Raw genomic sequence first — 16,686 nt, 5'->3', positions numbered from 1 at the left:
TGCTTAAAACAGTCTGTATGTCTCCGCACCAAGAGTTCTTAATAAACACACACACGCACACACACACCTCTCCCTCCGTCAGTCAGTCTTTCTGTCTGTCTGTCTGTCAGTAGTCTCTGTCTGTCTTTCTATCGATGAATCTGTCTGTTTGTCATCTATCTCTTTGTCTGTCAGTAGTCTGTCTGTCTGTCAGTCTGTTTGTAGTCTGACAGTAGTCTGCCTGCCCTCTTGGCAGGTTTTCCAGTCAGTTCTATCAAACCTTTACAATTAATTCAGAACAGGGCAGCAAGTTTAATTTTTATGAGCCAAAAGAATACACGTCACACCTCTGTTTATCAATTTGCACGGGCTTCCAATAGCTGCTTGTATAAAATTCAAGGCATTGATGTTTGCCTACAAAACTACCACTGGCTCTGCACACATTAACCTAAATTCATTACTTCAGACTTATGTGCCTCTAGAAGCTTGCGTTCTGCAAGTGAATGTCGCTTGATTGTTCATCCCAAAGAAGCACAAAGTCACTTTTACAGACTTTTAAATTAAATGTTCCCTTCTGGTGGAATGACCTGCTCAACTCAATCCAAAAAACACATCTCTTCCATCTTTATTTGCCCCTTCTACATTGAGTGCTCTCTATTCTAATTATATTCTTTTTTTTATTATTCTTTTTTTTTTTCTTCAAAAAGTGGAGCATGACAAAATGTTACAATAAGACATGTCCAAACAATATCCACTTTTTCTTTTCGTTTTTTTTTTTTTTTTTTTACAAAAAAGTAAAAAACTGAACAATTAGGGAGAGATAAAAAACATGCACATATCTGACACAAAGTACAAAAGGGGATAAAAAGGAAGACAAAAAAATAATAATAATAATAAAAAATAAAAATAAATAAATGAAAAGAGGATTATTTTCTATATTCTAACCTCTACAAAATCTGGTCGTAAGGGTTGAATATATCTAACCCATTTGCTCCATAATATAACAAAAGTGCTCCTTTTAATGTGAATTGAAAATGTTATGGATTCCATTACATAAATCTCATTCACTATGTTTATCCACTCAGTCATCGCGGGGGGCTCGGGAAGGAGCCAGCATCTGGTAATTGCCTTTTTGGCTGCTACTGTCAAAATAGAATACAGGTATTTATCTTCATGTCTATGCATATTGTCAAAATGTCCCCAAAAAACTGAAGAAAACTGTAATGGTATGTTGTTAACCTTGAATATACTAATTAAAGCTTTTTGAAATTCAAGCCAAAAGAGTTTAATCTTTGGACATTCCCAAAATATATGCCAATGCCCTGCATCCCGAGCCCCACACAACCTCCAACAGCAGGCCGTGCCTGTGCCAAAGTGTACCTTTTGCCTTGGTGTTGGAAAAAGCGCACTAAACATTTCCAGCTAAACTCTCGCCATTTATGGGAGTTCGTAAATTTCCATGAGGATTCACATACTTCGTACCATTCTTCATTAGTTATTGAGAAATGTCCTTCCATTTCCCATTTTTCTTTGATGTAGTCCATAGAGTGGGACCTTTTTGTCAGAAACCCTTTATAGAACTTGCCGATAGCACCTTTAACTATAGTGTTTTTAAAAGCCTTCAGAAAAATTTCAAAATTGGGTCATCTATCTCAGTTTTGGGGATAATGTTCTGCTGGAAATAGTTCCGTAATTGGAGATATCTAAAAAAAAAAAATCTAAATTGTTAAGCTTAAAATCGCTCTTAAGACTGTCAAAATCTTTCATATTCCCATTATGAGTGAGTGAGTAAAAGGTCGTCACACCCTTTGAAATCCAGTATTTGAATGTGGCTGAACCCAGGGTCAAATGCACACCACTGCAATATCTGTATTTTGTCATCCAAATTATATTCTCTCTTGACTTTACGCCATATTTTCAATTGTCTATTAATCCAAGGGTTTTGAATCATTTTGATATGTTTATCCAAATTTGTATAAGCAAGAACAGCATAGATTGGTGGATCCTTCATTATTGAGAGCTCAATGTCTTTCCATCTAGCATGAAATTTTGATGAGCACATATAAATGAGTGGCTTGATCTGAGCTGCATAAAAATATCCTTTGAAATACGGTAATGCAATGCCTCCCATTTCTTTTGGAAGCTGTAATGTTTTATATTTGACCCTGGGTCTTTTACCCTGCCAAATAAATCTAGAAATAATTTGATCAATTTCTGATAATTCTTTCTGGGAAATTTCCACTGGAAGAGCCTGAAACAAAAACAGATACCATGGAAGCACATTCATTTTGATACTATCGATTCTTTGACACAAAGTCAGAAATGAGATTGTATTCCATCTTGTAATATCCGCCTTAATTTTAGTTAATAAGGGGCCATAATTAATTTCTCCCAATAAAGAAATGTCCTTTGGTAGAGAAATACCCAAGTACTTCAGAGATTGTTGGTCCCATTTACGAGGAAAAGTTTCACAAAGCTGTTTAGGAGGGGAGTAATTAAATGTTAAGAGTTGGGTCTTTTGTATGTTTAATTTATAGCCAGAGTAACGACCAAATTTCCTCAAAATGTTCATCAACTCAGGAAACGTGACAGTAGGCTCCGAAATATATACCAAGACATCATCTGCCTACAAAGCAACTTTGTGGACTTCCCCATTTATAGAAATGCCTTTAATACTTGAAGTTTGTCTCAACCATTGCGCAAGTGGTTCAATATATAAAGCGAAAAGGAGTGGTGAAATAGGACAGTGCCTAGAACCCCGCTGTAGTACAATAGATTCTGACAGGTGTCCATTATTTTTTATTCTTGCAGATGGTTTACTATATAGTGTACGAATAACTTGAACAAATTCGGTATGTACCCCTAGTTTTCCCAGTACTTTGTAAAGAAAAGCCCAGCTGACTGAGTCAAAGGCCTTTTCAGCGTCAAGGCTCACCAAAAGAGCCTCCAATTTGTTCTGTTGAATATGTAAAGAGCGTGTAATGTTATCATGAGTTTGTCTCTCCATAACGAAACCAGTTTGATCTGTGTGTACAATATGCGGAAGTAACTTCTCTAATCTTTTAGCAAGGATAGCTGTGAACAGTTTATAATCAACATTCAACACTGAAATTGGCCTGTTAGAACCACACTCGGTTTTATCTTTTCCCTCCTTAGGGATAACTGATATAACTGCTTCACTCCATGAAGGTGGCATTTTTGATTTTTTTAGAACTGTATTAGAAGCCCTTAGAAGGCTCGGCAATAACTCATTACAAAATGTTCTGTACCAAACTGAGGGAAAGCCGTCTGGGCCTGGAGTCTTATTAGCTTTCAGTCTAGAAATGGCTGCATTTATTTCCTTCTCTGATATTTCAGCTGTTAATATGTTATTGTGTTCTTCTGATAGACTAGGTAAGTTAAGGGAGTTAAGAAAACCCTCCATTTGGGATTCACTCTCTGAAAATGGTTGAGTATATAGACTTTTATAGTACTTCTCAAATGCTTTTTGCAATTCTTCTTGTTTATACAGTATAATTCCTGAATCTGGATTTTAAATTTTGTAAATTGTGCAATCTGCTCTTTCTTTTTGAAGTCTTCTAGCGAGAATTTGTTAAACTTTAGGGCCGGCTTCATAATATTTTTGTTTTAAAAAAACAAATTTCTTCTCAATTTCCTGTGTACTCATCAGATTTATTTCATTTCGTGTTTTCTTAATCTCATTGAGTAAATTAGGGCATTGCTTCTTCTGTTGCATTTCTAAATTCTGCTATTTTTTATTAAGGTCTAACCATCTTAATTGTTTTTCTTTCTTATTATATGCACACCATGATATAATTTTTCCCCGAATTAAAGCTTTTAATGTGTCCCATATAATTGATGAATCAACCTCACCAGTATCATTAATATCTAGAAATTGTTTAATCTCCTTTCTCATCAAAGCCACAAACTGGGGGTTGTTTAGAGCACTTGTGTTGAGTCTCCAAAGTGTGTTTCGTAGAGAACCCTCTATTTGTATTGTACAATAGATAGGGGCATGGTCAGATAAATCAATAGAACCAATATCACAACTGGTAAATCTGTAGCGGTCTCTCGAGAACACAAAAAAAATAATCTATTCGAGAGTATGTATTATGTGAGTGAGAATAAAACGTATAGTATCGACCTGGAGGGTAAAAATCTCTCCACAAATCCAATATCCCCAGTTCGATCATCGATCGTGTTGTAGTCATAGGTACATTTTTCGATGCGTCAAGGTTAGGGTTAAGACGAAGGTTTAAATCACCTCCCCAAATTACAATTCCTGTTGCGCCAATCATCAAGTCAAAGACCTTTCTATAAAAGACAAAATTACTTCCAGGTGGAACGTACACATTACAAATGGTTATTATTTCATTGTTGATCTTCCCTGAAACTACTATATACCTCCCTTCTTCATCAGCCTCCTCTGAAATAAACTCAAATGGTACTTTTTGTGATATTAATGTTGTAACTCCCCTCCTTCGTCCATTTTTATAAGATGAAAAATATGCCCTTGTATAACCCATTCTTAGCTTTTCATGTTCTGTTACTGAGAGATGTGTCTCCTGTAATAATACAATTTGCGCTCCTGCCCGTTTTACTTTTGAAAGTATTTTACTTCTTTTTACTGGATTTGAAATCCCCTTCACATTAAATGAAACTATCTTAATGTCCTGCATGATCCTAATATCCTAAACAATGTAATGTAAGAATAGAACCAACATAAAAATATACACGTCTTCCCCACTTCTGCCCTGTGCAGAATTAGATTCTCTCCCGAAGAACAAATAAAGAACTCGAACAGTGAACAAAAAAACAAAAAATAAAAAGTGAAACAAAAAAAGGTCCTTCCAAGGTAGAGGCTTGTAACCAAGGAGCCCTGCATGGCCTTATGTTGGTTAGACCCCAATAGGGAGACATCTCACCTCGTTGTTGAGGGAGGGCCCTATTAAATGTCCACACACTAGCAAAATTCAGTCTGAATGAGATCACAACTCAGTCCCGACTTCTTAAATGAAAACTTATTAAAGAAAATGAAAAAATATTTAAAAAAAACAGTGTCTCCATAACCAAGAAGATTAGAGTCAGTCTTACCACAAGTATCCAATAAGTGAAGCAAAAAGGAATCCTCAGACATCAGTGTCTCTCCTAAAAACCTGAAGCTTATCCCTGAAGCGAGAGCGGTGGCTATCTTGCGTGGAATCATTCGTCACACCGGAGTGATGGACTCCTCTCTCGGAGTGATGTCTGCGAGCCGTGCGCCAAGAAGACAACAACTGTAGTTCCTCTTGATCCGGGTCGGCTGCAGGTTTCACCACAGTGACTGGTAACCCTCGCGCTGCCATATCTCTTCTTGCCTCGGCGGCATCCTTGTATAGACGAGTGCCATTATCGTAAAAGACCCGCATTTCATACGGATACGGGGTCTGAAACTTGATGCGTTTCTCTCAAAGTATCTTCTTGGCCTCTCTATATTCATTACGTTTTTTGAGCACTTCAATAGGGTAGTCGTGATCCACGAAGAAGCGCACACCTTCACAAAAAAACTCTTTCTTTTGCCACGCTCTTCGAAGAACCTCCTCTTTCATTCGATAACTCCCAAACTTCACCACGATGGATCTGGGCTTAGCTTGGGCATCTGGTTTTGCAGTCAGAGTGCGATGTGCTCTTTCAATCCCAAGTGACAAGTCGTTGGAAAAGCCAAGCGCGATTTTCAACATGTTGTCCAGAAATCTCACCATATCAGTTCCCTCTTTATCTTCCGCTATTCCGTATATTCGAAGATTGTCCCTGCGCGCTCGGCCTTCCTGCTCAACCAGCCTCGCCTCTAGGCCAACCAGGCGTTCTGTTAACCTCGTGATTAGCCCCGACACTGCTTGTAGTACGGTTTCGGACTCCTCAATCCGAACTTCTGCCTCTTCCACTCGATCGTTTACCCTCTTTAGCTCATGCTTAATGTCTGAGTATTGATCGTTGTTATCTTTTCTGAAATCTCGGAGCTCTTTTAAAATATTTAGCAGCGTGGGTTCAGGTGTTTCCACGCCCTTCACGGCTAAATTTAGCACAGATGCTTGGCCTCGCTCCTTCTGGCTGTCCTTCAAATCTTCTTCTGTCAAAATTGTCGATTTCATACTTCTTGTGACGACCCCCTTCTGCATCTCCATAAACAAACTTCAATTTTTATTACCGTTGGGTGTTATTTTAGAAAAAATACAAGAAAAACCATCAGGAGCTCGCACCTCAGGCTCTCATTCTGTCGCTAGTGGAACCGGAACTCCCTCTCTAATTATATTCTTAAAAAGAAAAATGAAAAAAAAATTTTTTTAAAAAGTCCTTGCTATGTGTACTGCATTAAGATAACTGAGACTTGTTATAGCACTTATATATCATTGCTCTTTCGTTGATTTTGATTGCTTCCACTGTCCTCATTTGTAAGTTGCTTCGGATAAAAGCGTCTGCTAAATGAATAAATGTAATGTAATATATATGTCTGTCTGTCAGTCTTCCTGTTAGTAGTCTGTCTCTCTCTTTTTATGTGTCTGTATGTCGGTCTGTAGTCTGTCTGTCTTTCTGTCGGTTTTTCTCTCTCTCTGTCTGTCTGTCTGTTCGTAGTCTGTCTGTAGGCTTGTCAAGTCACCTTTATTTATATAGTGCTTTAAACAAAACATATTGTGTCACAGCAACTGAACAACATCAATTAGTAAAACAGTGTGTCAATAATGCAAAATGCAAAATTTTTATCATCCAGCTCAGTTCAGTTTAATTTTTTTTGACTGTCTGTCAGTAGTCTGTCTGTCTTTCTTTCTGCCTGTCTGTGTCAGTCAGTTTGTCTGTTAGTAGTCTCTCTGTCAGTAGTCTGTCTGTTAGTCTCTCTGTTCCTGGCACTGGCGTTTGATTCTGTGATGCTGACCCCGGCTCTTTTCTAATGTTCTCAGCTGCTTTAGGTCCTCCCTCCAGCGTGAAGCTGAGCCCGGTTAAAGGAGATCTAGAGATCATCATCACCGACCCTCTGAGCAGCAATAACCAGTCCATGAAAACTTTGCTAAACGACAACATGGGCTACCTCATCCAGTACTGGAGACGCTCTGAAGAGCCTCAGGTATCTGTGCACACAGCTGCTTGTGGATACTGTCTGTATGTGGTGACTGCTGAGAGTAGAAGAAGCTGTGAACACAGCAGCATTTCTGAGATTGTGACTGAAGATATCTTGAAGTGTTTTACACACACCGGGCTCCAATACAAATTGAGACTTTGAAAAATATAAAACAAAGTATTTTTTTAATTGTCATTTTCTACTTAAGAAATTTAAGTTCATATTTTTGTGTAGTCATAATGATTATGACATTTACATATTCCCGGTTTTCAATAAGTGTATAAAGTAAATTAAGTTTTGGGCCTCAACAGGGGCCGGGCCTTGGGCCTTGTTTAGGCTTCTCCGAAATTATAATATTTTAGACATTCATAAATTATGGTGATGAAAACAATTTGACATGCTGGCGGAAACAACAAAAAAACAGGCCCCCGAGACTGTCAAGATTGGCTTGGACGGTGTTTAGTGTCCTGTAGCAGCAGCAAACGCAAGTGTCTTCACTCTTCAGCGTAGCTGCAAGAGTTCTGTGTGCAAATGCATGCAATTTGCTAAAGCTTGCTGCAAAACCTCCGCAAAAGTAATTCAATCAATCAATCAATCACCTTTATTTATATAGTGCTTTAAACAAAATACATTGCGCCAAAGCACTGAACAACATTCATTTGGAAAACAGTGTCTCAATAATGCAAAATGATAGTTAAAGGCAGTTCATCATTGAATTCAGTTATGTCATCTCTGTTCAGTTGAAATAGTGTCTGTTTTAATTTGCAATCAAGTCAATGATATCGCTGTAGATGAAGTGACCCCAACTAAGCAAGCCAGAGGCGACAGCGGCAAGGAACCGAAACTCCATCGGTGACAGAATGGAGAAAAAAACCTTGGGAGAAACCAGGCTCAGTTGGGGGGTCAGTTCTCCTCTGACCAGACGAAACCAGTAGTTCAATTCCAGACCGCAGCAAAGTCAGATTGTGCAGAAGAATCATCTGTTTCCTGTGGTCTTGTCCTGGTGCTCCTCTGAGACAAGGTCTTTACAGGGGATCTGTATCTGGGGCTCTAGTTGTCCTGGTCTCCGCTGTCTTTCAGGGCAGTAGAGGTCCTTTCTAGGTGCTGAATTAACATTAATGTGTTGGGGGGTAATTGTAAGGAGATATTTTAATTATTTATTAATAAACTAGCATTTTCTGAGTCAGTGTTTCAAAGATGAAGTTGATCCTGACTCGCCATCTCCTCATTGGATGCACCTTTACAGAGAAATGCATCTTTATGGATTTTATATTAAAAGACCTTTTGTTTTCTATTTAAGCGAATTTGTTTTAAAATAGTAATTTAATGCTTTCTATTGATGTATTTATCAAACCTGTGAGGCAAGTATTCGCTGAGTTTCCGTTCATTTTTGTGAAGGGATCCTGTTCAATACCAAGACGGCAGAAAGGGCATCTGTTTTTTTTTTTGTTTTTTTTATTTTATTAAAGCACAACCCCTTTACAGTTCTGAAAGATTAATTACTCTTACCTTTATGAGCAGAAATGACAGCATATTTTTAGTTGTTTCCAATGCAAGTGTTTGGACTGGCGCCTCCAAGTCCTATAGAGCTAGCTTTAGCTCATCTTTACTTACAGAATGGAACTATTTTAATAGCTGAAATAGTATTATAAGCCATTTAGGGAGAAGGGGTAAAAAATGTGGGCTCGGGTCATTTTAGGCCAAGAATTGTGATAATCTGTAGGATAAGGGCTGGGCTAGGGCCTATATTTGAGGTCCATGCAGGGCTCTTGTGTCCATTTATGCTGCTTAAGCCCTATATGCATGGGATAAGTACTATCTGGGGACTTCAAGTAATTTAGAAATTACTGCCCAATATCTGAATTTTGTGTGGCGCATTTGCACGGGATAAGCAAATCCTGTGATTTTACTAAAATTAGCTGACTTATCTCTCAGATATGATGTACGAAATGTCATGAACAGAAGAATTTTCCTTACCACATGCTGCTATACACATTATACATCTACATTAAATCCTTCTTTTTGTTTTTGCTGTTCTGACTCGAGAACGAGTCAATCTTTTGTTAGTTATCTGGCTCGGCTCTGTGTTCATCTTCAGTTCTCCCTTCACAGAAGGGAGTGTCAGCCACATTAAAGTTAACAGCTTAAGTTATTTGTAGATTAATGCTTATTGGAGACGCGAGCCGATTCAAACGATTCAGTTCGATTTGGTGAACTAGTTCAAGAAGATACAGTTACCTCAAGTGATTCGTTCGCGAACCGGATATCACTAAACTACAGTGTTTTGAGATCTCACGACAGACCCGGAAGAGAAGACAATGCAGAATAAAGTCATAGTTTTTGCTATTTTTGGACCAAAATGTATTTTCGATGCTTCAAAATATTCTAACCAACCCTCTGATGTCACATGGACTACTTTGATGATGTTTTTCTTACCTTTCTGGACTAAATCAAAAATATCTTAAACTGTGTTCTGTAGATGAACGGAGGTCTCACTGGTTTGGAACGACATGAGGGTGAGTTATAAATGGCATAATTTTTATTTTTGGGTGAACTGACCCTTTAAGTGCCTCATATCCTCATGTAGCTCTTTATAGATCAACGGACAAACTTTTTGGTAACGCAAAACTCTTTTGGTACAGTACACCATCTTCATTTACACAACTTTTTTTTTCTACCTGTCCATGATCCTTATGTCCTCATGCATCTCTTTTCCTTTCAGGTTCGGCCATTTGTCCTTCATCAAATGTTCTCTTGACTTTTCCCAGCAGCAGATCTTCTTGCTGGGCTTCACATAGTTGATATTTAGAGAGTTCTTTGACAGTAGATGTGATGCGTTCCTGATTTTCTTCAGTATAGGTGGCCATGCTCAGTAGACACATCCATAGATCCTGCTCTTGGTCCTGGAGACTTAAGTTGTGCGTGATGCTGGTTATCACCTCAGGCTGTACTTCCTGCGAGCAGGTCTGCATGAACTGCTCCATGTCAAGTGGCATTCTTGAGAGCCCATCAGCATCTCCACTGCTTTTCCCTGGACGGTACTTGAACTCAGACATGATACAAGTACTCCCTGAACCTCTCAGTGATCACCCATTTGAGAGTAGGGAATTCAAGCTTCCCTGAATGCTTGTTGTAATTTTTTTTCTGGGGCTGTTAGAGTTCTTGAACCAAAGCCAATGAGCTAATCCCTCCTGCGAACCGTCCGTGTGAAGTGTGAATGGTTTTTCAAAATCGGGATAACCAAGAACTGGTGGTTGCAATAGGAAGTCAATCAACTGACATATAACCTCCTGATGTTGTGGTGTCCATGTAATTGGATGACTGGGTGACAACTGAGCAGTGTTTTTACTTTTACCTTGTGACTTTCTACTTCTCTATTTGATTTCCTTGCCAGGTACTTTCTCACTTGACAGCAGCCTGTACAGGGGCTTTGCTATTCTTAAGAAGTTTGGTATGTATGGTCGATAGTAAAAAACAAAGCCCGGGATTTTTCTCTGGTCTCCCACAGTTGATGGTTTTCTGTCTTTTAAAGCCTGTACAGGAGCAAGCTCAGCCGGATCTATAGTGTATCCCTCCTTGGATACGATTTTACTCAGGTATTTTACACTGTTTTTGAACGCCTCACACTTCCTTGGTGTCAGTTCCACTCCATGCCTTTGAGAACGGTGTAGTGGAGTGGAGGAAAGACCGAAGGGGATCCACTGGAGTGGAGGAAAGACCGAAGGGGATCCTAATCCACTCATATAATCCCCAGGGAGCTTTAAATGCTTTGAGTGGCTGGCTGATCTCCTCCATGAACCCCTGATGATACACTTTGCTTTGATCCACTAATGAAAACCACGCAATCCCACTCAAGCTGTTCAGCACATCCTGCACACTAGGTATTAGGTGACGACCTGGAATTGACTTCCGATTCAGCTTCCGGTAATCACAGCAAAGCCTTAGACTCCCATCTTTTTTTCGTACACACACTATTGGCAATGCGTATGCTGACCTGGATTTCTTGATCCACCCTTGGTTCAATAAATCTTCGAGATACCCCTTTACCAGTGTGCAGTGGTCTGGGGATGGAGGTCCACTTTATGGGAATGTTATCGTTTAGCCAAATCTTAAGTTGGAGTGAAGGAATGCAGCTTACATTGTTATCATCCTTTGATAATGCGCCATACTCCCCTCTGAGTAGCTGCTTTACTTTAGCTTGTTGATCTGAGCTCAAGTGTGCCAGAGACACAGGTGGATCCCACCTCTCCGCTGCCCTCAGAATTGGTGTCACATCTTCCCCATCAGTGATTTCTGACATTTATTTTGGATTAGTTTTGACTCCTCCTTCAGATCTCACCCCTTTGTAAAAAGATGACTGAATTGGTCTGGCTTCCACTGGATATACTGCTTTCACATGCTCAATGTAATCCATCCAATGAGGGGAGAAGAGTGACATCATGACCATTGTTATTTGTTATAGGAATACTGACTCAGATTCCCATTCGCAGCTGGATGATACACCCCCCCCCCCCCCCCCCCCGGCATTTAATCCCTTTGGTAATACCTGGCTTTTCATTGGTTCAAAAACCACTTCGTGTTTCCTGGAGTTAAGGGCAGTTCGTACTTGGCACTTTACTTCTTTAGTATGAGCTCCAGGAATCACTGTTCTAAATCTGTCTGCTCTAACTATCCCTTCCACTGTCTCGTTGGGCACCAGTTATTCAGACAATTGGGCCTCCTCTTCGACCAGCTGGAATTTGACTTCCACCCAGCCTATAAAGGGGATAGATGTTTGGTTAAATGTTTTCCCTTCCAATGTTCCACATTCTAGAATTTCTTCCGTGCTGTGCACTGCAGCGTGTGGGAGATGTTCTGCTCGCCATTCCTCATTAATCAAACAAACTTATGATCCTGAGTCCCACAATGCTTAGGTTGGCACCAAATCTATGAAACTGTTTCCGCTGATGGGAAGTGCCTCAATGCTACTACGTATCTCAACTTCACTGCTTATTTCCCCACCTTGATGTGACATGGCACCGATAGTTGATTGCTGGAACAATCGGTTATCGGCAAGAATCCATGCCGATAGTTTTCAGTGTTTCGTCCTTTGATGGATTAGCAGATAGTTTCCCGGCTTGAGTCCATTGTTAGAGCAGCTGAGAAGGTTCTGTTTTCATTATACATTGTGAGAGTGGCCTCTAGTGGCTGAAATCACTGACAGCACATGCTATTTGTTTAGACACGCGATGCTGCATGCTGAACAGATCGAGAAACTTCAGACAGAAAATCCTTAAAGAAAATTATATTATATTCGCCCCGAATTGTTGTTAATGTACATAATGAATTGTATATTGAGCATTCCCAATGAAACGGTTGTCTTTCTGTGGCTCTAATAAAGTCTGCATGCCTCATTTATAGAGCTATAATATAGATCGCTGTCCGGAGTGTGTGTGATAACGGTGAGTTCTCCTAGACTCAGCGATGCTCTTTTATATTGATTAGACAATCATTAAGTGCTAAATAATAGAAGCAGTTAAATGCGAGAGTAAACATTGTGCTGATATAATTTAGGGCTCTATGTTTTCCGTGATGCAGAAAACACGAGAACAAAAAATGAGAATGAAGAACATATCCAGAACTGCTCACTTCATGAGAATCTGACAGTTTGATTTGAGCAAAAGCATCATATCACATGCACAGAATTGTAAAGGTATTCATTTATTTTGCAACCCGTTAAACTAAAAGTCAGGTTTTGAAGTTTATTGTTCAGTAGAATGTACATAACCTACTACCACTACTAAAATGAAACAAACATTATTTTTAAAGGAATAATCACACAACATTTCTTCCATGTTTTAATTTTAATAGTAAATCCCCTTTGTTTGCCAAAAAATGTTTTCTTAATTTTAAGTAATTAAAAGACAAATAAAATGAATTTTCATGCCTTGATTTGATAACAGTAAAAATTGAAATACACAGAATTTTTGAGGGGAAAATGTCATTAGGCGTCTTTAAGAAACAATAAATACATTAAGTTGTTTTATGTGTTCAAATAATTAGACATGCTAAAACTAAAATTTGGTAACAAAAAAAAAAATATGGTGAGAGAAAATAAAATATTTCATAGGCCCCTAATCATGTAATTTTTGTTAAACTTTTATTAAATTGATTTGAAAATGTACAAGTTTCATAATTTTATTTAATTAGACTTTGATTAATAAACTTTAATGTAACTATTAAGAAGGAGTGGAGTATAATTAAAATGGAAAAAACTGAATCCAGAAATATATTAAAAAAAAAAAAACAGAATAGACCAGCACGCACTGCCCCATCTGCCAGCTGAGATTGAGACTGATCTGCTCTGTTACTGAAGCCCTGCGACTAGCACAAGCAGCTTCAAAATCCTCAGTACTCATCTTACTGAACCTGTCTGCTGCTTTTGACACCGTTAATAACCAGATTCTCCTGTCCACCCTCAGAAAGATGGGCATCTCTGGAACCGCACTCCTGTGGGTCAAGTCCTACCTCTCTGACAGATCCTTCAGGGTGTCTTGGAGGGGTGATTTCTAAGTCACAACACCTTGCTACTTGGGTTCCTCAAGGCTCAGTACTTGGACCACTTCTCTTCTCCATCTACACGACGTCATTAGGATCTGTCATTCAGAAGCATGGCTTTTCTTATCACTGCTATGCTGATGACACCCAACTCTACTTCTCATTCCAGCCAGATGACCCGACGGTAGCTGCTTGCATTACAGCCTGTATGAGTGACATTTCTAGCTGGATGAATGACCATCACCTTGTAACGGCCTTTAGAGCAGCTATTTTGGTTTTTGAACAATAGTACCACTACCATGCTCTAGGGGGCTCTCCAGACGATTCTTTTTTTGGATAAAAGGCAGGAAGAAGTAGAGTAGGAGTATTGTTTGGTTGGAGAGAAGCATGGCCTTCTTCTGCTAACCTTATGTATAGAGTCTGGGTTGAGAAACTGTGGTTTTAAGCTCATCCAAGTAAGTGTTTTCATTGTTTTGCTGGGTTACGTTATTTCATGTAATTATGTTTGGTGTTAATGTTAGCCTGTATGTTTTTATTTAGAAGGACTTCTCATAGATACTTCATCTACAGATTTATCCTTCTTATTCTACTTGATGCTTCCATCCTATGCTGTACTGGCTCTTAATGGACACGAATTAGTCATGCCAGTATCATCATTTGATGACTTGGATCAACTGAGATTTGAGATGGTTGAGGGTTACAAGGACACCATTATTGCAATGTAAGCTGAATTGAAGCCTGGATTGACTGAAGTTAGAATCTGAAATGAACTACTGGACTTTTTTGCTAATTTCTTGTCTGACAAATCCACTTTCTTCATCTGCATTTGTGGTATGGACAATGACCAGATATGTTTGTTACCATTTATCCTTTTTCACTATGTCAACTCAGAAACCATGCATGCATATCTTCAATTGTTGATTCACTGTTTTGATGGTTTTGTGGGACATATTTAATATAAACATTTATGCAATTACTTAGGTGTTTGTACTTGGTTTGTGTTTCTGAGTCTGGTTAATTCCATAATAGTCGATGAAGTCCTCCCTTATAAATTTATTTGTGATGAGTCCTTCTGAGAGTTCTCGGTTGGAAGGTTACAAAATGGTGCCCGAACAGGGACTCTAAGACTATTTGGCCAGACTTCCAGAATTCCAAACCCTAAGAAAAACACTAAAAGAAAGAGAAAAAAAAATTAAGTCCTTTATTTTTGCAATATACATTCAGTCTATCATGGATGGGGATATAGTCACTTCCCAAACAGATTTCACAGCAGGGTCCTTTCATTCTCGAAGAGAGCCAATAAGAGACCTGATTACCACTTTTAGTGATTTATATATTAACTCTGATGAAGAGAGTGAGAGAGCTGAAGATAATGATCCAGATGAAGAGCTCCATTTTCCACCACCACCACCCCAATTGACCGTTGAATCTGATGATCAATCACCGGCTGTAAACTCTATGCTAAATGCACGGGTCACCTCTTTAGAAGCACACTTAATGGATCTAGAGAAGGGGGTAAGTGAAAAAGTTTTGTTGGTGGAGTTGGAGAAACAATGCAGGAAGCTGGAGGATAAGATATTGTATCTGGTGCAACGCGAATGTGAAAGGGTCAAACAACAGCTGGAGATGTTTGACTGTTTAAAGAGAAGAGATCGGCAATTGGATCATTAGTTTCAAGCCATGATACCTCCTTCATCTACACTGATTGTTACAAGCCAGAACCCTCTAGCTAACATCCAATGTGCAAAACCCAGCCACTCTACCTATATTGAGCAATCTGTTCAAGGCAACCAGTCTTCATTACAATACAATCCTCCAGTAAAAATTGAATTCCCTAGTTTCTCTAATTCCCAAGAAGATGATCCTGTTGTGTCCATAGAACAGTGTGAGGAGTATTTTGCTGTACGTCCTTTGAATGAAGAAGAGATTTTAGCCTCGCTTACAGCTGTGCTAAAAGGAACTGCCAAGGATTGGTGGAGGGCTGAGCGAAGAAAAGTGAGCAACTGGAAACAGTTTAAGCAAAGATTCCGGAGTTCTTTTTTAAGAGAAGTCCACAAGGAGATAGCAGCTAGGAAGTTACTGGAAAGAAAGCAAGGTGTTAAGGAGAGCATCCAGGATTTTTCTTTTCATTACCGAGCTTTATGCCTGAGATGGAGAAAAGAAATGACGGAAAAGGAGATAGTTCAAGCAATTCTAAGGAACCGCAATCCCCGACCTGCTAGCCTGTTAAAAGGGACTATCAAAGATGTTGAGGAGCTGGTTCGGATAGGAACTCAAATCGAGCGTGATTTTGATGAGTCTAAGAAGTTCTGGTGTCAAGCTAATTGTGAGGAGCAGAGGAAGAAAATGGCCGCTGCCGAGCGTCAACGAAAATTCCCCTATGCAAGTAATCAAGTGATGCAAGCCTGCCAGGAACCAGTATCACTACAAAATGATAAGAACATCGCCATTCCAATATTCCTACAAGGCAGGTATGTTGTTTCCATTATTGATACAGGAAGTACCCTCTCGTTGATCAAAGAGTCCTTATGGAAACAGTTGTGCTGGCAAGAACCGTATCAGTCAAGCGAAGGCCAATCTTTTCTGTTGGCAAATGGACAAAGACAAACTGCAGTGGGAAAGGTTAATTGGAAATCTGAAGTGTAAGAACGAGTAGTGCCTTTGTCCCTTTACATCATGCGGGATGTTGATCTGACTGTACCGATTATCCTAGGCATTGATTTTCTACTTGAGAGCAGGATGATACTAGATTTTAGTAAGGCTCAGTACAGCTTACCCACTGAAGAAGGAACTGATGAAGCAAACTTTTTTCCCTTCCTTCATCACAATGTGTATCCTTCACTGCACTTTTACCTAGCAATACCTTTTTCTGGTGGCAATTACAAATCCAGACAGCAAATACAAAAACTTGCCCAAGCAGCAGACACTGAAACCCATGTGAAGAAACAGTTGGAAGAATTGTTGTTAAGCTGGCCGTCAGTGTGTACCCAGGAGATTGGGCGGACTAGTATAGTGAAGCACCATATTATAACTAGGGATGAGGTACCAGTGAGATGGCGTGCTTACCGGGTTTCTAG

At 39.3% G+C, this 16,686-nt stretch overlaps 2 protein-coding genes and 1 long non-coding RNA gene across 4 annotated transcripts in view; 2 read left to right on the top strand and 1 right to left on the bottom strand.

Moving 5' to 3' along the window:
• il10rb (interleukin 10 receptor, beta) overlaps positions 1–16,686 on the top strand; it is a 134,113-nt gene that overhangs the window by 98,308 nt on the left and 19,119 nt on the right. For both annotated transcript variants that reach the window (XM_052564592.1, XM_052564591.1), the window contains exon 4: positions 6,915–7,078. In XM_052564592.1, the coding sequence (XP_052420552.1) occupies positions 6,915–7,078 (164 nt within the window). The remainder of the gene's footprint in view (positions 1–6,914; positions 7,079–16,686) is intronic.
• Positions 7,659–16,686, bottom strand: part of LOC127964437 (uncharacterized) — a 60,936-nt gene continuing 51,908 nt past the window's right edge. The window contains exon 2 of the long non-coding RNA XR_008155047.1: positions 7,659–7,946. This is a non-coding gene — a long non-coding RNA (uncharacterized LOC127964437). The remainder of the gene's footprint in view (positions 7,947–16,686) is intronic.
• Positions 13,585–16,686, top strand: part of LOC127964415 (activity-regulated cytoskeleton-associated protein-like) — a 6,737-nt gene continuing 3,635 nt past the window's right edge. Inside the window, exons 1-2 of the mRNA XM_052564640.1 lie at positions 13,585–14,064; positions 14,150–16,686. The exon at positions 14,150–16,686 is cut by the window's right edge and continues 3,635 nt beyond it. Of these exons, the coding sequence (XP_052420600.1) occupies positions 15,290–16,255 (966 nt within the window). The 5' untranslated portion in view covers positions 13,585–14,064; positions 14,150–15,289 and the 3' untranslated portion in view covers positions 16,256–16,686. The remainder of the gene's footprint in view (positions 14,065–14,149) is intronic.

The sequence above is a fragment of the Carassius gibelio genome, chromosome B9 (assembly GCF_023724105.1).
Source record: "Carassius gibelio isolate Cgi1373 ecotype wild population from Czech Republic chromosome B9, carGib1.2-hapl.c, whole genome shotgun sequence".
Classification (NCBI taxonomy): Eukaryota; Metazoa; Chordata; class Actinopteri; order Cypriniformes; family Cyprinidae; genus Carassius; species Carassius gibelio.
Note: the sequence above shows the minus strand (reverse complement) of the source record. Positions and strands in the feature narration are given on the sequence as shown.